Here is a 22,862-nt window from a genome sequence, read left to right as displayed (position 1 = left end):
CTAGGAGCCTATTTGACCAATAGAGCAAAGGGTGAAAGACAGATTGAAGGAAGGACTTCACATGCTGGTCCTATGCCTGTTTCTAACCTAGCCTATTGTTGATTAAATTAGCTTCTGTTTTCACAAGGCAGACTCTCTTGCTTCCCTTTCTTCAAGATGCAGTTTAGACAGAAGCAGAACTCTTCGACTCTCTACCAACCGAGACATTTCTGTTATGAGCATTTTTTAATACAATTGCCTTGAATGGGGAATCTGAGCTTAGCCCTGTTATCAGTGGGACTCTCTGCTATTTAGTTTCTCAGTATTCTTCCAGCACCCGCCTTATGTTTAACAGCACTTCTTGTTATTCCTGGTGAATTCAAATTTGCAACAACAAACAGTGATTTGAATAATCGAGCATGTCTTTAAACTGAGCCAATTAAAGAGTAAATGTGGATTTACTCTTTTCTAAGTTTGAAATGTCAATTGATTACATAGCTTGTGATTCTTTCCTTCCTGTTAAATACATTTTATGTTCTGTTTAGACCCTAACCAGGCTCTTCGACTTTGCCTGGGCAATACTGCTGTTGGTGCACAGTATGGGGCTATATCCGCTCTTAGCATCAACAATGACTGTTCGAGACTTCTGTGTGGCTTTGCAAAAGGACAGGTAATGATTTATATGCAATACACTTAAACAGATACACATAGTCCCAGATAAATGTGCAAAGGATTACAGAGTCCATTTGATTGTAGAGAAGTATGATTTCCAATACATAGTTTGTCATTCACCAACATTTGAAAAATGCTTCCCACTGTTCTTTCTATTATATCTATCATATGCTTTATTATAGAATTCTCTGAAAAGAAATAAAACAGATGATTTCATTCAGTAATTCCTAGTTTCATTAGTATCATCCCTAGATGGCTTGGAAGATGTCTTATAGTTTTCATATTTTAATAATAATTAGTTATATTACAGAAAGTTAATAATATTTTGCTTACAGATTGTACGTTTTCAGAAATCCGTCAAGCAGTGGTGGAAAGGCAGTCTGTCTGCCTTTCGCAGCGTTTATTTGGCTTTTATACGGTTTTAACAAGCAAAGCAAAGCAGGGGTAGCAACAACATGGTTTTTGGTTTACTCCCTCATTTTTCCCTAGTGAATCCAGAAGGCTCTACCAGCCAAGGTTGAATCTCACATAACTCCCTGATTCGGCCTGTCTCTGCTCAGGGAGATAGTGGGCTAAAAGATAACTGGCTACTCAAGATCATAGCTGTAATGCGTATGTCTGTGCGTAACCTTTCCTTTATTCCCACATCTGGTTCTGCTAATTAGGTGAGCTTGTAGGTATCCAAGATAACCAGCTACTGAGATCATGGTAGCTTCCTACGCATGTCTTTACGTAAGGTTATCTCTCATTCCTTCAACAGATTACAATGTGGGATCTGGCCAGTGGAAAACTGTTGCGATCAATAATAGATGCACATCCTCCAGGAACTGCAATTTTGCACATTAAGGTAATTGTTCTGTCTTGTAAACTATATATGTAGCATTAAAAAGGTTACGGAGATTAGACTATTTTGACTGAAATAAGTTGCGTTCGGTTACAAGAGCTTATGTAGTTCTAATTTTAGGATAAATTCTATCATTGTACTTGTCATCACAGGTACACGCTTAGTATAAGGGAAAAGTCACATTGGGAGAAATGGAAGGAAAATAAGTAAGCTTTATAAAGAATTGAGGACAATAATATTTTCTTTAGTTTACAGATGATCCAACTCTCGCAATCTGCAATGACAGTGGTGGTTCTGTATTTGAACTGTCATTCAAGTAAGAATATCTGATTTTATTATAACATTACTTAGTTATTTATTAGATTTAGCCCTCCAACTCAACAGTGACTATCGGCAATGTATACAACCATGGTACTTGAAAATGAAACAAAAATGGAAACGATCAGAAGGGAAGAGAACAAATATATTCCATAGCAAACTACGTAATACAATCTGGGTGGAAATACCTCGACCTATTTCAGACATTGAGGAAGAAGCTAGATTTTTAAAGTTCACTGAAGGATCAAGACAGTTCAAATCTCTTTGGAGATGGTTGTTCCAGTGGTGCTGTTAGAGAGAAGGCATGCTCCTTGGGTCCCATCAGATGACATTTTCTTGGTGCCCCTGACACTGATGTACAGGGAAGGCTACACAGGGGCAATCTGATCCAAGGCACTTGCAAAAACCCTTTCTAAGCAGAAATTAAAAGTCTCACTCAGACTGCTTGTCAAGCCTTCAGGAAAATCTCAAAACTTCCTCTGAAATCTTCAGATCTTGGGATGGACTGATCTAATAGATCTCTGAAGGGGAACGGTACATTTGTATGAAAACAGTCTGAAAAGTAAAGCAGAGAATAACCATGACCAAAGACTGATGACCTTCACCTTCAAATTGTGTCACAATTGCTCTAAGATTAAAAAAACAAAACAGAAAAACCCCAGATCTAATCTGTGATTGCTTCTGTAATTATCTACTATATCATTGTTCATAGGATCATATGTAATGCTATCAGAACCGTATAAAAAATAACTGCAGATGGAAAAATTATCATATTAATTGCAGGACTCAGACACAATTTTCCTATCATTCCTGGGATCATATCTACCCTATTTAAATTGTATGTGTGAAGTTTCCAAAGGATGACCTAATTAATTTACGAGCCTCGAGACAAAGTTCAAAAGAAATCCATTCATTTATAAGGACCAACATTTTGGCATGTTCTTCTGTGGAGCCGAAACTGATTTCCGCTTAATTGCGTTTGAACTTTATCCCCTGTATCCCCTCCCTTCTGTCTGTATCATAAATCACATTCACCAACAAGATGCTACGCCAGGCTATTTTCATGCGCATTTCACACATCAGCTGTAGGAATATGAGACCTGACTCTGGCCAAAGGTATGCATGGAATTCTAATCCCTTTTCTATGTCGACTTGATAATAATCATGGAAACGCTTTACAAGTTGACATCCAGCTCCCCTCACTTCCCGAAAGCAACCTGTGTGAAACAAAACAATTTGAGTACAAGTGTATAACTTAGGGATGCGTCCCTCCCCCAGACTTGCTTGGATTTTCTGCATGGAATTTTGCTATAAGTTGACAGTATGGCTTACACATTTTTTAAAATAATGCTACATTTAAATAAGTTGCTGTATGACATGTACCTAAATTGTCCCATTTTCTGTGATTCAGGAGAGTCATGGGTGTGAGAACATGTGAATCTCGCTGTCTGTTCAGTGGTTCGAAGGGAGAGGTTTGCTGCATTGAGCCTTTGCATGCAAAGGCTGAGCTGAGAGACCATCCTATCACCCAATATTCTCTGCTAGCGATGGCTTCCTTAACAAAGGTAACCTAGCTTCCATAAACACCCCGTGTAAAAGCTAATATTTGAAAAAAAATTGTAAAATGCAGACGTTAAGGATGATTCTTACATTATTATTATTATTGCTATTATTAACTTCAGATTCTTGTGATTGGATTGAAGCCATCTTTGAAAGTGTGGATGACATTCCCGTATGGTCGTGTGAGTAATTCTCCTATTCTCCCAAGAATTATAAATATTTAGTTGCAAATACCGATAGTTCTCGACTTGCAACAGTTCGTTTAGTGACTGTTCAAAGTGACAACCCCACTGGAAAGAGTGACTCATGACCGTTTTACACACAGCCATTGCAGCTTCCCTGTGGTCATGGGATCAAAATTCAGACCCTTGACAATTGACTCATATTTCTGACAGTTGCATTGTCCCAGGGTCATGTGATCACCTTTGCGACTTCCTGATGAACAAAGTCAATGGGGAAACCAGATTCACTTAACAACTGTGTTGCCAACTTAACAACTGCAGTGATTCACTTAACAACTGTGGCAGGAAAAGTTGTAAAATGGGGCAAATTCACTTAAAAGCTATCTCACTTAGCAACAGAACTTTTGGGTTGTAAGTCAAGGTCTTCCTGTAAACATTTAAAGAGTGAAAGCTTCCATTAATATGAAGCATAAAATTCAGCAACTGTGAAATATGCAGCAATAAACATGATTTTTAAAAAGCTCAGATAAGATTTTTACATATATTTTTTAAAAAATACTGAAAGTGAAAAGGGAATTTCAGCACTTAAGTGAAGTCATTATTATTTCAGGAAAAAGTAGCTTGGAAATCTAGCTGTTTTCTGAAGGTTTAATAGAATAATATTATTATAGAACTGGCATATATAAAGAACAGAGCTTGCCGGCTTGGGAAATGAATGGAGCATAAAGTTTCTAAACATTCAAAAAAGCCAGTCTATATTAAATTATACTGATCCTTCCACTACAAGATTCTTTTTCTAGTGTGTGTTTGATTTATAGTGTATGCTAATACAATATATTATTTGATTTATATGAACATCATTTATGTGTCTGTCCTGTCCTGAGACTCCTGTAGATAGCTTGATCATGTGCTAGATCTAGTCGGTTACCAGGGCCAACTCAAATTGGATTCAACATTATCTTAGAACAAATATATTTGCCTTCATTCACGATCATGTGCTGCTAAGCATACCTAAATTAATTGAAATGGGTGGGATTAGAACAGTGATGGTGGATCTTTTTCTTATGGTATGCCAAAATTGTCTGCGCATATGCTACCAATTCTCCCCTGCCAGCTGCGCATGTGCGCATGACCTCTCTCCAGGCTCCGGAGGCTTTCCTGAAACCTGGGGAAGGACGGAAATGGCCTCCCACGGTCCACTGGAGGCCCTCTGGAAACCAGAAACTGATTATTTCCAAACTTCCGGTTGGCTTGTTGGGGCCGTTTTTTGCCCTCCCCAGCCTCCGGAGGCTTTCCTGAAACCTGGGGAGGGCGAAAAATGACCCCAACGGGCCAATCAGAAGTTCGTTCCCGAATTTCCGGTTGGCCCATTGGGCTTGTTTTTTTGCCCTCCCCAGCCTGTGGAGGTTTTCCTGAAGCCTGGGGAGGGCAAAAATGGTCTCCCCCAGCCCTCTGGAAGGCTGAAAATCAGCTGACTGGTTGGCGTGCCAGCAAATATGGCTGTGTGCGCCACCATTACGGGATTTCTTCTGATGTGTTTGAGCTAATAATGTTTTAGATTGCTAACTAAGCATATCTCTATAAAAGTTAAAATCTAAGATATTATATACTTTACTCTTACATTTTTCTCTCAAGAAGATCTTACATTTTACCCATGTGGCATTTTTTAAATTCTTCTGTGGTGGTAACAATTTAATCTCCCCTCTCCCCCTGCCTTTTTTTTTTTTTTAAAGATGGAACCATCTAGTGTTCCACTGCTTGCCTGGTATTTTGTTGCTGCCCAAACATCTGTGAATCCAGTGCTTGCTTTCTGTCGAGGAGATGTGGTCCATTTCCTTCTGGTAAGATTCAGGCTATCCCTAAAGTTTGAAATTGGCTTTTGTAAATTTCTTCTCTTAAAACAGAGGTCTTCAAACTTGGGTTAGGGCAGCGGTTCTCAAATAGTGGGGCGCGCCCCCCTGGGGGGGCGCGAGGCTCCGTAAAGGGGGGCGCGAAGGCTCCCTTTCCATCTGGGTGCAACGGCGGCGAAGGCGTGGGCGAGGCATAATATATCCCGCCTGGAAGTGGCAGCACTTCGGACTGTGGATTTTCATTGGAGCCGCGGGCTGGAGCTGTGCAAGAAGCCTGCTCGGGCGGGGGTGGGAGGGAGGGAAGCATGGGACCGCCCGTCTTCGCCACCGCGTAGCTCGCCTCCCCGCCAGCAGCTCCACCGCCAACATTCCGTCTGGAAGCTCCACCGCAACAGCCGCTGTTGGGGAAGGGACAAAGGGGCGGCGGTCGCCCGATCTTGCCACCGCCACCCCTTCGCCCCTGGTAACGGCGACTGTTGTGCTGCTGCTTCCAGCTGGGATGCTGGAGGAGCTGCTGGCAGGGAGGGAGGGGAGGAGGGAGGAAAGAAAAGCAGACACGCCAGAGGGAAAGAGGAAAGAAGGCAAGCAGGCAGGAAGGAGGCAGAAGGAAGGAGGGAAGAATGGAACTGGAAGGGAGGCAGGGAAGGAGGGAGGGAGAAAGGAAGGATAGGAGGATAGGGAAAGAGGAAAGAAGGCAGGCAGGCAGAAGGGAGGGAGGTGCAAGCAAGGAAGGAAGCATAGATAAGCAGGAGGGAAAGAAGGCAGGCAGGCAGGAGGAAAGAGGAAGGAGGGAACTGGAAGGGAGGCAGGGAAGGAGGGAGGGAGAAAGGAAGGATAGGAGGATAGGGAAAGAGGAAAGAAGGCAGGCAGGCAGAAGGGAGGGAGGTGCAAGGAAGGAAGAAAGCATAGATAAGCAGGAGGGAAAGAAGGCAGGCAGGCAGGGGGAAAGAGGAAGGAGGGAACTGGAAGGGAGGCAGGAAGGAAGGGAAGGAGGAAGGGAGGGTGGAAGGAAGGATAGACAAGTAAGAGGGAAAGAGGAAAGAAAGCATGTGACTACGGTGGGAGACGAGGAAAGACCGGTGTGCTATGTTATGCAGAGGTGTACTTATAACAATTTTATAGACAAATGATACTATTTATAGTCGCGGGGGGGGGGGGCGCGAAATGTTTTCTTCTTCCTAGGGGGGGCATGACAGAAAATAATTGAGAAGCACTGGGTTAGGGTTAGAATTCTGGGAGTTGAAGTCCACAAGTCTTAAAGTTGCCACGTTTGAAGAGCCCTGCCTTAAAATTAATGGGAAATAATTTTTGCAATTGACTCCTGAGTTGGAAATGGCTGTATTTTTAAATGAATGTTCATATGTGCTAGTTTTGTTGCAAATTAGAATGATTCTATTATTGACAAAGGTTATTGCAAACCGTAAGATTGGTCTGTAGTGATATTCATGTCAAAATGCCTAGAACAATTGTTTTCTAGATGATTCAGTTTCCACTACAATTTATATTTGTCTTTTTATTCCACTATGTAAATATACTAAGTACAGTATAAATATCTTCAAATATATTGTAACTTCTAAGTATTGCTTGCAAAGGTTAGTAAGTTACAAACTTAATACCAAGGAATCTTTATTTGCAAGGGAGATGTCAAAGAATAATGGGATAAACTTCTCCATTAGGTAAAAAGAGATGAATCTGGAGCAATACATGTTACAAAGCAGAAGCAGCTACACTTGCATTATGATTTAATCAATTTTACAGTAAGTATTCAAATTTTATACTTAATTAGAAAATACCAGTATATAAAATTAAGTATTCAAAGAAGGGCTATACAGCATATCTCAAATTAAAGCAGCTTGAGATGTCTGTAAAAATCAGACAAAGGACTTTTATTTGTTTCCTGAATAATTATTTAATAATGAATGAAATGTTTGGATACATGTTTGCCACTTACGCCATTTTTCCTGTGTTTCCAAAGTCTACTTGGCAGCAAAATAACAATTTCTTATGTTCTTTATAGTAATAGAAAAGAAAAAAAAATATTTTGTACAAAGTCTAGAAAGAAATTATATGAATATGTAAAAATACACATACTGTAAAAAGCAAGATAGCTATGTCACAGTGGTGGGTTCCAAATTTTTTTAGAACCTATTCTATAGGTGTGGCCTGTTTTGTGGGAGTGGCTCAGTGGTCATGTGACCGGGTGGGCATGGCCAACTTGGAAAATGTGGTGAAACTCATTTAACAATGCTCTTGCTTAGCAACCAAAATTTTGGGCTCAATTGTAATCATAAGTTCTTTTTCTCTTTCTTTCTTTCTTTCTTTCTTTCTTTCTTTCTTTCTTTCTTTCTTTCTTTCTTTCTTTCTTTCTTTCCTTCCTCCCTCCCTCCTTCCCTCCCTTCCTTCCTTTTGTTTCTCCCTTTCTTTCTTTCTTTCTTTCTTTCTTTCTTTCTTTCTTTCTTTCTTTCTTTCTTTCTCTTTCCTTCTTTTTCTTTCTCTCTTTCTCTTTCTCTTTTTTCTATCCCTCCCCCTCCCTCCATTCCTTCCTTTCTTCCATTCTTTTTCTCTTTCTCTTTTTCTCTCTCCCCCCCCCCCCCCTCACACACACACACCTTCCATTTATTTTCATAGCTATATTCTATGAACTAAAACTGGTGCCCAATAAATCCTATGATCACGGCATTCTGTGACCTATAAGCCAATCCACAGAGCGCCCAATTTAACCTCGTACGCTCTGGGGTTAACTGAATATGGTTAGTCCTGTTACGTATCTCTTGGCCTTTGTTCCCACCTTTTTAGCAGAGCAGCAAAGAGAGCTAATTTCAAATGGCTTTTTTCCCTTTTGCTGAAACCAGATTTCTCTGCTGCTCGGCGGGTGATCTGGTGAGTGTCCGAAGGTGTTGGGCACACCATGGAAGGCACGCATGTCACACACATAGAAAGACATACACAGACACACACACACACACACACACACAGACACACCATGCTTTCCACAATGCAAGGCACATGTGTAAGGGAGATTGGATCAGCTGGGAGGCTGGCAAAAAAGAAGCCTCTCTTTCTCCGCTGCTGCAGCTCACAAAGGAAGGAGGCAGGGATGCTGGCCAGCGCTCTCTTCACTTACCGCTCGCCTCTGAGGCTCGTCGGCTGCAGCCCTGCCTGGCTGGGTGGCTGGCTGGGAAAGCAGTGAAGGGGCGAGGGCAGGCCATCATCCCCGCCTCCTTCCTCTGTGAGCCGCAGTAGCGGATAAACAGAGGCTTCTTTTTTGCCAGCCTCCCAGCTGATCCAGTCCCCCTTACACATGCACGGTATATCTCTATGTGTGTGTGTGTTTGTATATGTGTGTGAGAGAGACAGCTGCCTCGTTTCCAATGGGGGTGGGGAATCCATGCAGAGGGAGAAAAACACATGGATTCCCCCACTCCCAATTGGAAACGAGGTGACTGTCAAAGAGAAGGGAGCAACATGTGCCAAGTGGGCTTGTACAACAGCCGAAGAGGGTTGTGAAAAGCCCACATGGCACACGCTCCCTTCTGTTTGATAGCCGCCTGGTTTCCAATGGGGCTGGGGAAGAAATCCATGCCTTTTTCCTTCCTCTGCATGGATTCCGCCCCCCCCCCATTGGAAACCAGGCAACTGTCAAAGAGATGGGAGTGCGTGCCATGTGGGCTTCTCACAACTTTCTTCGGCTGATGGACAAGCCCACATGGCATGCGCTGCTCCCTTCTCTTTGACAGCCACCTCATTTCCAAAGGGGTGGGGGATCCATGCAGAGGGAGGAAAAATGCATGGATTCCTCCCCCCAATTGGAAACGAGGCTGCTGTCAAAGAGAAGGGAGCAGCACATGCCACGTGGGCTTGTCCAACAGCTGAAGAAGGATAGGAGGCAAGGATTCGGCTGTTGGACAAACCCATGTGGTGGCACTGTTCCCTTCTCTTTGACATCCGCCTCATTTCCAATGGGGGCGGAATCCATGCAGAGGGAGGAAAAATGCATGGATTTCTTCCCCACGCCCATTGGAAACCAGGCGGCTGTCAAAGAGAAGGGAGCGCGCGCCACATGGGCTTCTCACAACAGCAGAATCCTCGCCTCCTGTTCCTTCTTCAGCTGTTGGACAAGCCCACGTGGTGCACGCTGCTCCCTTCTCTTTGAGCATGTGCCACGTGGGCTTCTTCTCCCAATCCTCCGCTCCGGCAAAGGAAGTGAGGGGGGGCAAGCCTGGTGCGGAGAGGCGGGGGGAAGCAATTGGTGACTGGGCGGGCGGGGGGAGAAAGCGAGAGGTGACTAGGTGGGTGGGGGAGTGAGCAGGGAGGTGGCAGACCAGGGGAGGGAGAGTTCCAGTACGGGGCCTCCGGAAGCTCAGGTACAGGAAGGCACACTAAGTTTCACGAAGCGGTACACGCTTACCGGTGCATACTGGCTGAAACCCACCCCTGCTATGTCAGCTGTTAAGAATATTAAGCAAGATTGCTATGTCAACTGTTAAGAATATTCGGAACCTATATTAATGCAATACTCTTATGACACCTTAAGTCACAAAACTGAGTGTAAACTTTTGTGCTTTCAAGAATGAAATGCTTTATAAGTTGATCTTAACTTGAGGCGGCTGATAAGTCATACATCTTCCTCAGTTTGTCTCATAGGAATTAAGTTCCAGGTCCCTGATCATCTTCATTGTCACCCTTTACATCCTTTCCAGCTTGAACCCCTTCCCCCACTAACATGTAGTGCCTAGAATTCTACAAGTGTTGGAGGCGAGGTCTTACTTCTGTACTTCTCATGATGCACCTTTTCTGAATCCTTTGTTGTGACATTACTGTATGCTCTTTCTCTGGAACTCTTTTTTAAATATATCACATCACTGTTTTGATACCAATGTATTGTTTTGGCTTTCCTCTAGTGGATAAACTCCCATACGATTGTGCTTCTAGACAGTGTGGAAAAATTGCATGTGATAGATCGTCATACACAGGAGGAACTTGAGACCGTAGAGATATCAGAAGTTCAGCTAGTATACAATAGCAGCCACTTCAAATCATTGGCAACAGGAGGCAACGTTAGCCAAGCACTGGTATGGCTCTATTTTGTTCCCGTAGTATTCTATTCTGTTTTGTTTTTGTAGTATTCTTTTCTGAAATTTGAGGTGTCTTGAAATGTTACAGATACAATTTCCTTTCTTTTTGCTTTATATATATCAAGGCTGCTGTGTCTAGCATATAGTACACTCTTATTACTGGTTGTAATAATAAAGGCATTACTTTTTCAAAGCATTTTATAGGAAATGGTTTTAATACAATTTTACGTGGTAGTTGCATTTAGATATTTTACAATGTATTCCTGATGTATAGCCATTGTACCCATTATGACAAGCATAAGTTTTGAAAGCCCTTCATCATAAAGATTAACCCCGTTTTATTGAGCCTTGTTGCTTGCACTGACATAAAATTCTCTATGCTGCTGGGAACATCCAGTCTGTAAGTGACTTTCAGATGTTAATGTAGTTGTAATATTGACTGGAATTATAAAGTTGCAAGAATATGACATGTACAACCTGGCCAAAGAAATCAAACTCCACTTTATATTTCTGAAATATACCTTTGTTTTTCAGTGGATCAAGACATAGGCAGTTTATAGCTGCTATAGGTTAAAAGAGGATAACAAGCAGGGGTGGGATTGAAAAATGTTAGCAACTGGTTCTCTGCCCGGTTGCTGGGTGGGCGTGGCCATGGGGAGCATCGCCGACGTGGCATCCTCACGGCGGGGAGAGGGCGTCTTCACCCTCCCCATGCTTTTCGATCCTCCAGGAGGGCGAAAACGGCCTTCCCCGGGCTCCGTAGGCCCTCTGGAAGCCAAAATCAGGCCCATTTCTGGACTTCCAGAACTTCCGGTAGGCCTGTTTTTTGCCCTCCCAGAGCCTCCATGCGGATCCTGTACTTACCTGGTATGATAAACGGGCCATGTGGAGGGGAGGGGCTGGGTGAGCAGGACCAGCCTGTCCTTGCAACAACCGGTACTGGGAACCAGATGCAAAATTAGCATCCGGTTTGCCTGAACCGGTGCGAACTGACTAAATCCCACTCCTGATAACAAGGGTCCCCCCCCACTTTTCTGTTCAAGTATAGACTTTTGAAACTGTTTAAAGGGCCTTTAAAGTTAGAGCAAATCTAATGTCTGTGGAATGATGTTCCAAAGGGTAAGTGTCACAACAGAAAAGGGCCTCTTCCTGGGCTGCGCCAGATGTTGTTCTACAATAGATAGGATCCAGAGCACACATCTCCTGCCAGAACTGATGAGATGAGTAGATATGATCAAAGAGAGGCAGGCCCTCAAATAACCTAGACCAATGGGTCTCAACCTTCCTAATGCCGCCACCCTTTAATACAGTTCCTCATGTTGTGCTGACACCCAACCATAAAATTATTTTATGTTTTCCATATTTTTTTTTAAAATATGTGTTTTCCGATGATCTTAGGCGACTCCTCTGAAAGGGTCGTGCGATCCCCAAAGGGGTCCCGACCCACAGGTTGAGAACCACTGACCTAGATCCTTGTCTTCTTTATGGCATAATTCAGTACAGTATAGTAGCAATTTTCTAGCATAGGGTGTAAATTAATGTTAAACAGTTAAAGCTCTTATGATTTTGTGAACTATATAAGTGCAAATTCAAAGATAATGAGGATAAACTACTAAAATGTTTTACTTGTCCTGCTTCATTTATATTTTAAATGATTGGGTATTTATTATACCTAGCTTTTATCCATCAAAAACGTAAACTATATACTCCTGCATTAAATAAAAATGTTCTGTGTTTTTTAGGCACTGGTGGGTGAGAAGGCTTGCTACCAGTCAATCAGCAACTGTGGTGGTCAGATTTTTTATTTGGGTACAAAGGTAAGTTTGTCCAGGTTAATAGCACTTAACAATAGAACTTAGACTTACATACCACTTCACAATGTTTTTACAGCACTCCCTAAGTGGTTTATAGAGTCAGCATAGGATGGAAGGCTGAGTCAACCTTATTCTCCTTTATCATTTCTCTTATTATTTATCAGACCTGTTAGCTGATTAAATCACCGGTCCTTTAATCAGATGATTTAATTCAAATACATGTTTATAACATGATGTAAACATTTATACATAGATTTGTTCAATTCAGGTAACACAGCAGACTTGAATTAAGCAAAATTAATAATGATGGCATTTGAACTTTTTATTGCAATTCCTCCAGAGAAGGAAAGGGAAAGAAGAATATATAATTATGAGGCTTTGGGCTATTGCTATTGTCAGCAAAAATGTTTTTGGCAACAACTGAAAAATAGTTCAGCATAGTCTTCTTTGAAATGAACACCTTTGAGATACATTGATTTCAACTTCAGTGATTACCCTGCCAAAATCAAAAAAAGCTATTTAGCATATGTGTGAAAAGTTGATTCATCGTTCTTCTACTCCTTAAAATCCCATAATTATTGCTAATATACTCTTCAATTAATATCTGTTACTCACCTGTTTTCCCCTCATCTGCTTTCAGTCTGTTCATGTTTTAACACTGAGGACCTGGAGGGAGGTAAGTGAAGAGAGAAGGAACAAGTTACTTTTTTCATGGCTTCATAAATAGAGGTGTCTGTGAGAAACATTTTCAGATTAAATGTGCAGATTGTTGAAAAACGTATCAATATTCTGACTTCAGTATATCATTTTTATTAATATAACATTTTAAAACTAATATTAGTCAAAATTGGCAATTTTAAGAGGTGAATTTCAACTCCCAGCATTACCTAGCCAGGCATTATCTTCCACTGATAAACCTGTCAATTTAATTCCCCTTGGAATTTGTCCTGTACATTTTATTTCAGATTGAAAAATAATACATATATAATTATTTTAGCGGCAGCGTTGAACATCTGGATTTTAGGTTATATTACTTTTAGTTTAAAATGGTTCTTAAACATTGTTTAAATTTCAGTCTGACTGAGAAAAGAGGATTTTTTTTTAGAATAATCCATCCTTAGATGAGGGATATAATTAAATAGTGATTGTTAAAAATGATTAATTTGAATCAATACCAACAAACAGCAAAACAAAGATGTGATTTTATCCTTTAAATCTATCCAGATTACTAATTGTTTTTAAAACAGAATTAGCTAGATGGTTTTCATTTGAATCTTAAAGAAAACACTTTTCTTCAGAACAAGCCTTCAGTATGCTGAAGACAAAAACAGGATCACTGCAAGTTTGCGTTAAGTTTATAGAATCCATGTTTCACTGAATATTATTTATCTATATTTCTGATGTAATTTTTGTACTTTTTATCTTAGAGGATCGATCACCTTCTGAAACAAGAATGTCTTAATGAAGCATTGGCTTTGTCATGGTCCTTTCATGAAGGGAAAGCCAAAGCTGTTGTGGGTAAGTGTATTTACCTCAGGTAACAGCATTTTATTCCTGTTTTGGTTGCCATCATTTCTTCTTGTCATTTGTTACTTCATTTACTGTACCATTTACTCATCTTGCCTACAAAGTCACAGTCCTCCCAATAACATGGGTGTCATTAAGCTTTGGACAATCAAGGCTTTTGCATATCACTTTTGTAAGAACATACAGTAAGTTACAGTATGTGAATAGCTAGGGGTGATCGAAATGGTTGCTATATTGCAGTATGTGAAAGCTGTAAAAACTGAAAAGTTCAAGTTGGATGCCATTGCTTCTGAATTGAGCTTGGATAATATAAATAGACCAGTGGTGGGTTCCAGATCCCGTTCCAACTGGTACGATAGCGCCTCCGTGAGCCTCCACGATGCTCCAGCTGCTCAGCGGAGCATTGCGCAGGCGCTGTATGCGTCGTGCGCAGAAGTGCAGAAGACTTAAAAGACCGGTAAGGAGCTTGGGTGGGCGGGTGGGCCCTCCGGAGCACCGTACCCGAATGGTATCCGGTGCTCCGGGCAGGCTCCGGTACACCTGTACCGGGGCGTACCTCCTGCAACCCACCACTGAAATAGATGTTATACTGTCTTTGATCATTTATCATAATATTAAAAATTCCACCTTCTGAGTTCAGTATGGTTGTAAGACTGAAAACATTAAACATAAGAAATAGCATATGAATTCACTTCTACCATAGCAATTCAATTATACCTGGATAGTTTGTGTAAATTATAAAACATTAAACATTTGTTATTACACTTAAAACTTTATCTGTGATAATAAGAAAATTGCTTCTGTTTGTATCCTGAGTTTGTACCTGAAAATTAAAAGACTTTGTTTTTTAAACAGGCTTATCTGGGGATGAACAAAAACGGAAGGCTGTTGTTGCAGACAGAGTGAGTTTTTCTTTTGTTTCATCTAAAGTTGCGTTCAGCTTTTGAATTAAATTCCTTTTGTATATTTTATTTTCCTCTCAGAAATACATATGTGTGGGTTTCATTGCGAAAAGGTTGATTTTTAGCCATGCAGTTTCATATAACTGATCCTTGTTTGTACACCTATATCATTATACATGATATTCAAGGTATATTTTAATAGAATTTTAGGTCAATCTACTCACATTATAAATGTTTATTAATTTTCTACATTTTAAAACAGTAAGAAGAGGATAAAACTGAGGCAATAAAGCTTCAATAATGTTTAATCCTGTATTTCTCCTCTCTGAACTTGGTGTCTAGTTTCCTGAACTAGAAAAGAAGAGTCTTCTATGTCCAAATAATTTACTTTTCAAATGAGAGGATTGTTTTACTCTAATAGTATTATAAAGGAGAAATGTGAGGAGTGGGTTGGTTTTTTTTTACTGTTTTTGATCTAATCTTCCTTTTATAAGTGGGAAAATTATCTTAAATTCAGGATTGTCTTACTTTGAGGTAATGTTAGTGTACAGTTGTTACAGGAATCCTGTATGCAGCCACTTAGAAGTTTAATATTGGATTACCAGTAAGTGTAAAAGTTTTACCACGTCAGTATTACTACAGAATTAAAAACTGAAATAAAGATATTTTTTTCCTGTAGAATCATCTGAATACAGTACCATAAAGCAGTTTCCTTTATTTATCGTTTTATGGTTGAATGTGCTCCCATTCTGCTCAAATTTCTATTACTGGAAAGTAGATTGGGACAATTCCTCTCAAACTCCACAGAAATTCTGAAATAATTTCAAAATTGTTTTTTTCTAAAACCAGGAAGAAAAATTACAAGTCAATATAAAATTTGCTTTTGGCAGATGCATTTTGCTCTTTGATTTTGCTCTGTATGAACTACTACATGCAATTGTCTTATGCCTTAAAAAATAGGACAAAGTGTAGGGAATCCAGCCCTTGTTGCTAGCATAGGACTGGACTCGGTACTCATGTTTCCTACTATATTCCCAGTAGAACAGGTGAAGCTTCTTTGCTCCTTTGAGCCTCTATGCCAGGGGTGTCCAAACTTTTTGCAAGGAGGGCCAGATTTGGTGATGTGAAAATGTGTGGGGCCGATCATTCAGCCTGACATTCTTTGAACCCTTAACATTAAATGCAAATTAACTACCGTATTTTTCGGAGTATAAGACGCACCAAGATTTTGAAGAGGCAAATTAAAAAAAAAGTTTTTGCACTCTCCCCAAAACGGCCCATTTTTTGTGAAAACTGGCCTTTTTTTTAAAGGGCATGAATAGCCCTTAAAAGGCTTCTAGAGTGCTCCTGGGGGCTGGGGGGGGCAAAGTTGAGCAAAAAACGGCCCATTTATGCCCTCCACAGTCCTCAGGAGCACTCTGAAAACCTCCTAAAGGCTATGCACAGCCATTTTGGTGAAGGGGGCAGAGTTTTGGGAGGCAAAAAATGCTGTATTCAGTGTATAAGGTGCACCCAGATTTTTAGCCTCTTTTTTGAGGGGAAAAAGATGCATCTTTATACTTCGAAAAATACGGTATTTTATGAAAGACTAAACAAATAACTCCAGTGGGGAGAAGAGGCTGTGGGCCGCTTGCCATTTGAAAAAGGGCCGCATTTGGCCCCCGGGCCGCACTTTGGACATGCCTGCTCTATGCAAAGGGGAAATAATCTTTACTATGAAGCTGTTTTTTGGGGCCCCTCCTTTAGGATCTGCAAGAACAAAATTTCTCAACTAAGTCCTCTGGGGTAGAAAGAGAGAAAGGTTGCAGTAGCAGACCTGGGATGTAGGAATGGAATCCCAACCAGATCTCCTTCTGCACTCAGAAAATTGGTTCTACAATCCTTTGGTCACTTTATTAGAAACGAAGGGGTGGGGAGCATTCTACTTCTCTTGGGGATCAGTACCTGAGCCCAAAGAAGGCGAATCCTGCTTTTCCTTTCCTTGCCTTCAAGTCCACTTTAATGAGCCCTTGGGAAATAATTTCAAAATATGCCTGAGGCAAACTTCCTCATAGAATATACAGGTGCTTATTGCTCAAAAAAAGTATTGCACCAATGTTTTTGTAGTACTCATTTTAATCAGACTTGTCTCATTATATTAGGACTATAGACCAGTGGTGAAATCCATTATTTTTTATTTACTACGGGTTCTGTGGGCATGGCAGGGGAAGAATATTGGAAAATCTCCATTCCAACCCCACTCGGGGACCAGCCAGAGGTGATATTTGCTGGTTCTCTGAACTACTCAAAATTTCCTCTACCGGTTCTCCAAAGCCCAGGGCACCCAGGAGCAGGGCCTTCTCTGTGATGGGCCCAGCCCTCTGGAATGACCTCCCCCCCCCCCGACATTAGGATTACTACCGATCTCCGCTCCTTCCGTAAAAAACTCAAGACCCACCTGTTCCAACTAGCCGGCCTGGCTCAACTATAGTTCTATTTCTAATCCTCCTGGCAATTTTAAACTTTCAATTTTAAATTTTAGGGTATTTTAATGCTTTTTAACCTTATTATGATTGTTGTTTTATGTATTGTAACAACTGTTGTTGTGACTTTATACCTCCTCCGTGTAATGTCTAACGTGTAACATGTGATGTATCTATTGTACGCTGCCCCGAGTCCCTTCGTGGAGAGGGAGCGGCTAACAAGTCTAATAAATAAAAGCCTGTCAGAACCTGCTGAATTTCACCCCTGCTATAAACGTGCTATAATCTTATGTGTTTATAGATGGTTGAAATACTTATTCATTGTGCTGATCGAACCATGAAGAAATGTCCCGAGCAGGGTAAAATCCAAGTTATGGAGCAACATTTCCAGGTATGCTACTTTAGACTTACTACCAAAGTGGGGTATTAAAAAGAAGAAGCAGGAGCAACAAGTTTTCCTCTTGAATTATCTTCAAGAGGAAAAAGAAATTGTGGTCCTATGCACTAACATTATCACATATTTTGGTCCATTTCCAATTTGTCATATAAATGGAAAATTCATATTGAAGAGACTTCACAAGTATATATAGTTATAGGAAGATTTAAATAAACAGAAAAGAATAAAGGGATGGTAAGAACAAATGTAATTGCTTAAGGAACTAGAAGGAAAATACATTGTTTAGATAATGGACAAGAATAAAACTACTATGAAGTGTGTCTTCTTAGTCTAATGCGACAAAATTAGCAAAGAATCCTATGGTCTTTCAAAGAAACATTATATACATAACATTGACTGTAATTTGAGGGAAAAAGATAAAAAGTGAGATGAGTACAACTTGCCTTAGACATGACAAAATGTGAAATACCCATATCATTTTACAAGGATGTTTTAATGGTGTATAACGAGATAACACATACCAAGAAGCCTTGTTTTTGGGCCAATCAGGCCATCAGCCTTAAGTAGTTTACTATCATTTTGTTCTTTGGTGGTATTTAAACAATACAGTAAACCAAAAAATTAGCCTGTAATGTGTTCTTGAAAAGTATTCATAAGTTGCTATTGGTGCAAAATACAGCATCTACATTGTAAAATACGACAAGATCTGCACTGGTTGATACTTTCTTATTAAGCACAATCTAAGATTTGGGTATAGGACTTGACTATCTAGAGTCCACCACTCTCATTAAGAACCATTTGGTCTACTAAGGAGAGGCCCTTGGTATATGCAAATAGTTAGATTTTCCATGTTCCTTTTCTGCAGACTATGGTCCCTGTCATTGTTGACTATTGTCTTCTGCTTCAACGAATGTAAGTAAAAGCAGGCCTCATGAATTATGGCAATTTTCCCCTGGAAAACCTAGTCTTCTAGGTTGTTTTAATAAGAGTGAGATCTAATCTAGTTGTGCCATAGCACTTAGAGAAGTGCTTCAGGCAATACTTGAAGTATTCCTCTGAATCTTCAGTGTATTTTCAGAGAACCAATGAGGGAGGAAGGGTGATAAGAGTGGGTAGGGCAGTCTTCAAGAAGATGTGATGCTTGAAAAGCATCTTGTCACTGGCCTTGCATAATCTTAATGGATAATTGTTCTATAGCTAGCTTTAAGATAAACATATATGTATGTGTATGTTCTGCCTGCATAATTTTGAATAATAGTGCTATGTTTAGAAATTGTTTTTGTATAAAATAGCAGATGATTAAAACAGATATATTGCTAAAAATTATCCATCTTGGATGAACTATAAACTTTCAAAATAATGTCTGTTAAATACTTGCAATGTTTTTTGCTCCACAGAGATGTATTATTCGGTCAAATGTATGACACAATGAGTGAAAATTCGGTAGCAAAGGGAGTGTTTTTAGAATGTCTTGAGCCCTACATTTTAAGTGATAAATTGGTTGGACTCACAGCTCAGATTATGAAGGATTTGCTACTTCATTTCCAAGATAAGAACTTAATGGCAAATATGGAAGCCTGCATTGTACATATGGATATTACCAGCCTTGATATACAACAGGTGATAATTTTTAGTTGTTTATAACATTCTATTGATGAATAAGAGGAATATTCAAAATGTTCTGTATTATATGTTTTCCTTAGTGCTATAAAGTACAGTGGTACCTTGGTACTCATCATTAATTGGTTCCAGGAGGTGCGATGAGTATCAAACAAATAATGAGTACTGAGACAAATTGTTTGTGTCAAAATGGTTGAGTACCAAATTCGATGAGTTTCAAAGCAGTTAAGTACCTAGGTACCACTGTATTTGGTAACCAGATGTTATGTTTTAATCTGTCACTTGATTATTCCCAAATCTGATTTTAGGATGATTTGTGGTTATAAGAAGAGGAAGCTTGTTATAATAATTCCTTAATCATAGGAACTTGGGTAATGAAGGCCCAAATAGTGACAGCTGCTCTTCAGGGGTACTTTGATGAATGCATTGGACCAAATACTTAAATGTATCTATAGATAACTAGTTCCATATATAGAGATCTGATGAAGGCAGATTATCCAACCCCTAAGGAAAAGGATTCAGAGAAAATACAGACTTTACAATACAATACAATACAATAGCAGAGTTGGAAGGGACCTTGGAGGTCTTCTAGTCCAACCCCCTGCCTAGGCAGGAAACCCTATACCGTTTCAGACAAATAGACACTCAGACACTTTGAAGTCATAGGTTGAAGGCCTCCTAAAAAAAGCTGATGTTTTTGATGAGTCTTGAGAAATGGATCATTCACAAGATATGAATTTTCTACTCATGGGTAAAGTAAGGCCTTTTATCTCTTGTATCTATCTAAATATTGCTAACAAATTTCATATCTTGAAGTGAAGTATGTTCTGAGATTAATCTGCATGTGGTTTTTAGAAGATTTAAAAATCTTAAACTTTGTTTTGCTTCTAGATCATCCTTATGTGTTGGGAAAACCACCTGTATGATGCCATGATATATGTCTATAACAGTGGAATGAATGACTACATTACTCCAATGGAGGTAGGAAGATATATCTTGAATGCTAATTGATGGCTTTGAATTAGGATTATTATTTTAATAATTTCTTTTCTTCCTAATGCAATTAGCTACACTAGTTTATAGATCTTGAGAGACAGAGAGAGAATCAAATACAATCAAATAAACCAATTTACTAAATATACAAATCTTCAAAATTAAAATCTCCAATTCAGTTTGTATAAATCAGCAGTTTCAAAACTTTCTTTAAAAAATATGAATGTCACTTTCTGGGATCATGGGAATAACTATTGTGCCTTTGACTTTAAGCAAGTGTTGAGAGCTCAAAACAGCAAAATGATTATAAGAGATTATGCCCATTGAGGAGGAGATGGGGTGATGAACTACAAGAAACGTCAGTTTCCCAGAAAAGAGAGAGTACATTCTAGAAAGGTGAGGGCGACAAGAGGCAGCACAGCCTAGAGTAAATAGAGGAAGAGAGCAAGGATAGCCACTTCTAGAATCTCTCAGGGTATGTCCTTGTTTAATCTGGCAACATTCTGTCTGCTATGTGTAAAGCAACCCTGACTGAATTGTTCCATTTTGTTCTTGAGTTTAATCTGACATTAATCTTGCTAGACTAAACTCTTCCTTCTACTTCCTTCTTTTCTTGCATTGTTCAAAAACATTTTTCTATGCAGGAAAAATGAATCTCGTGTAAAATGTTCTTAATCATTTAAAGAAAATTATGATGTTTGAACACCTCTTTTCATCCTTACAGAATCCTTGGTACAGGGTTCCGTTTAAGTTGCTTTGTATGCTTTTTCTTTTGCAAAGTTTTCTATGTTACTGTCAAGTCCACTAATATCTCTACGTGACAGTGTGTGAAAATGTTTAGGATGTAATAATTTTCAAGAATGAAAAACCAAAATCACAAAGGAACCATTGATATGCTAATTTTTTTCTCCTCTTTATTTTTTTTAGAAATTGTTCAAAGCCATTGCTCATCCGCTTAGTGCTGGAAAATCTCTCTCAGGTATACTATGCTTTATCAGTATCTTTTATGGAAGGTTTTCTTCTTATATTGTGGGTTCTTTTTTCCTCTAATAATGCTTATGAATAATACTACTCATTACTACTTTTTACTCAATATATTCTCAGCCTGACAGTTTTCATTTATTGATAATTGGCTTGCTGTGTGTGAGAACTACTTTACTGGGTAGTCCCGACAATAACTTTTATCTGAAAAAAATTACCTTTATATGTAGTCTTGTATGAGTGCCTAATCTTAGACATACAAAAGTTAACTAACTTGCTAATCCTTCATGAGGGTCACTGTTATTAATTGGAAAAGATGCTGAGATAGATGGACCAATATATTAGACTGTTTTGTATAGTACTTGTCTTTAAAACAATGACTAGGATTGTACTCTCAAGACTGAAAGTAATGTGTCTTTTTATACAGTGATAGGTATAATACTACATGTAAGAATAGAATTTATTTTTTTACTTTATCAGTCAGGTTTAGAAAGTTGTATTTGGCATGAACCTTTGGGAATATTTAAATATCTGTATACATTGAATTTGGCACAGACATCTCTCAATTTATCAACTTAAAGAGGCAATAGGATCTTGATTTTTGTATATAGTTTTATTAAATCTGCATACATTAGACCATTTAGTAAATGTGTTCAGTTTTCAAGATTATGTATGTATTTTTTGCTGTTTTTTAGATGAGCAAGTCATTATGGGCAACAAACTGCTTGTCTACATAAGGTATGCTTTTTTCAACAACATAAATTAAATATACTACATAGCCACATGAAATAGAAAAATCCTGCTGTGCAATTTATGCTGATGCAATATTTCAATAGTTTAACTGGGGTTGTACGTGTATGTACTCCTAATAGAGTTATTGTTTTGATTGTTTTAGACTGGGCTGCCCATGGTATTTTATGGTTTAAAGTTTTCTGTTGTTTTTGTATCTGTAAGATATCCAGAATCTAATGGAGCAGGGGCATATAATTAATTTAAATAGTAATGAATTTACAATGAAAAAACAACACTGAAAAAAACCAATAGTGTATAATAAAACTGACGCATTGACTACAGGAAAACTTAATCAGAAAATGATCAGGAAAACAAAACTCAGAAATGGGGTCTGCAAAGATTCTGAGAGAAAAATCTCTTTTTCCTACAGTTATTCTAGGTTAGACTGTTCAGCATATTGTATTTTTTGAGTGAAGAGACCTTTCATTGTAGGTCTTATCACTAAAATCATATCTTATATCAGGTGTCATTCAGATTTTTGACCTATTCTGGAGAACCGGTAGCGGAAATTTAGTTCGGAGAATCAGTAAATACTCTTGACTCGCCCTGCCCTCATCTATTCTCTGCCTCTCGAGTCCCAGCTGATCGGGAGGAAATGGGGATTTTGCAATAACCTTCCCCCTGGAGTGGGGTGGAAATGGAGATTTTACAGTATCCTTTCCCTGGAGTGGAGCGGGAATGGAGTTTTACAATATCCTTCCCCTGCCACGGCCACCAAGCCAAGGCCACCAAGCCATGCCACGGCCACCAAGTCACATCCACAGAACCAGTAGTAAAAAAATTTGAAGCCCACCACTGACCTATATGTTCTGATGTGCATGACAGAAAGCTAGGGGGAGCAAGAATATTGTCCTGTAAGCCTTAATTAAGTATCAGATTGCTTGATAAGATTGG

At 39.4% G+C, this 22,862-nt stretch overlaps 1 protein-coding gene across 2 annotated transcripts in view; it reads left to right on the top strand.

The window, feature by feature from the left end:
- The window catches only part of VPS8 (VPS8 subunit of CORVET complex), a 99,285-nt gene that overhangs the window by 9,922 nt on the left and 66,501 nt on the right, over nucleotides 1-22,862 (top strand). For both annotated transcript variants that reach the window (XM_081955372.1, XM_081955371.1), the window contains exons 8-25: nucleotides 525-649; nucleotides 1,412-1,498; nucleotides 1,744-1,811; nucleotides 3,225-3,378; nucleotides 3,496-3,555; nucleotides 5,289-5,396; nucleotides 7,082-7,162; nucleotides 10,307-10,477; nucleotides 12,223-12,297; nucleotides 12,935-12,970; nucleotides 13,722-13,812; nucleotides 14,677-14,723; nucleotides 17,487-17,576; nucleotides 18,448-18,494; nucleotides 18,980-19,202; nucleotides 20,094-20,183; nucleotides 21,123-21,174; nucleotides 21,872-21,914. In XM_081955372.1, the coding sequence (XP_081811498.1) occupies nucleotides 525-649; nucleotides 1,412-1,498; nucleotides 1,744-1,811; nucleotides 3,225-3,378; nucleotides 3,496-3,555; nucleotides 5,289-5,396; nucleotides 7,082-7,162; nucleotides 10,307-10,477; nucleotides 12,223-12,297; nucleotides 12,935-12,970; nucleotides 13,722-13,812; nucleotides 14,677-14,723; nucleotides 17,487-17,576; nucleotides 18,448-18,494; nucleotides 18,980-19,202; nucleotides 20,094-20,183; nucleotides 21,123-21,174; nucleotides 21,872-21,914 (1,648 nt within the window). The remainder of the gene's footprint in view (nucleotides 1-524; nucleotides 650-1,411; nucleotides 1,499-1,743; nucleotides 1,812-3,224; nucleotides 3,379-3,495; nucleotides 3,556-5,288; nucleotides 5,397-7,081; nucleotides 7,163-10,306; nucleotides 10,478-12,222; nucleotides 12,298-12,934; nucleotides 12,971-13,721; nucleotides 13,813-14,676; nucleotides 14,724-17,486; nucleotides 17,577-18,447; nucleotides 18,495-18,979; nucleotides 19,203-20,093; nucleotides 20,184-21,122; nucleotides 21,175-21,871; nucleotides 21,915-22,862) is intronic.

The sequence above is a fragment of the Natrix helvetica genome (assembly GCF_964273705.1).
Source record: "Natrix helvetica genome assembly, chromosome: 5".
Taxonomy (NCBI): Eukaryota; Metazoa; Chordata; class Lepidosauria; order Squamata; family Natricidae; genus Natrix; species Natrix helvetica.
Note: the sequence above shows the minus strand (reverse complement) of the source record. Positions and strands in the feature narration are given on the sequence as shown.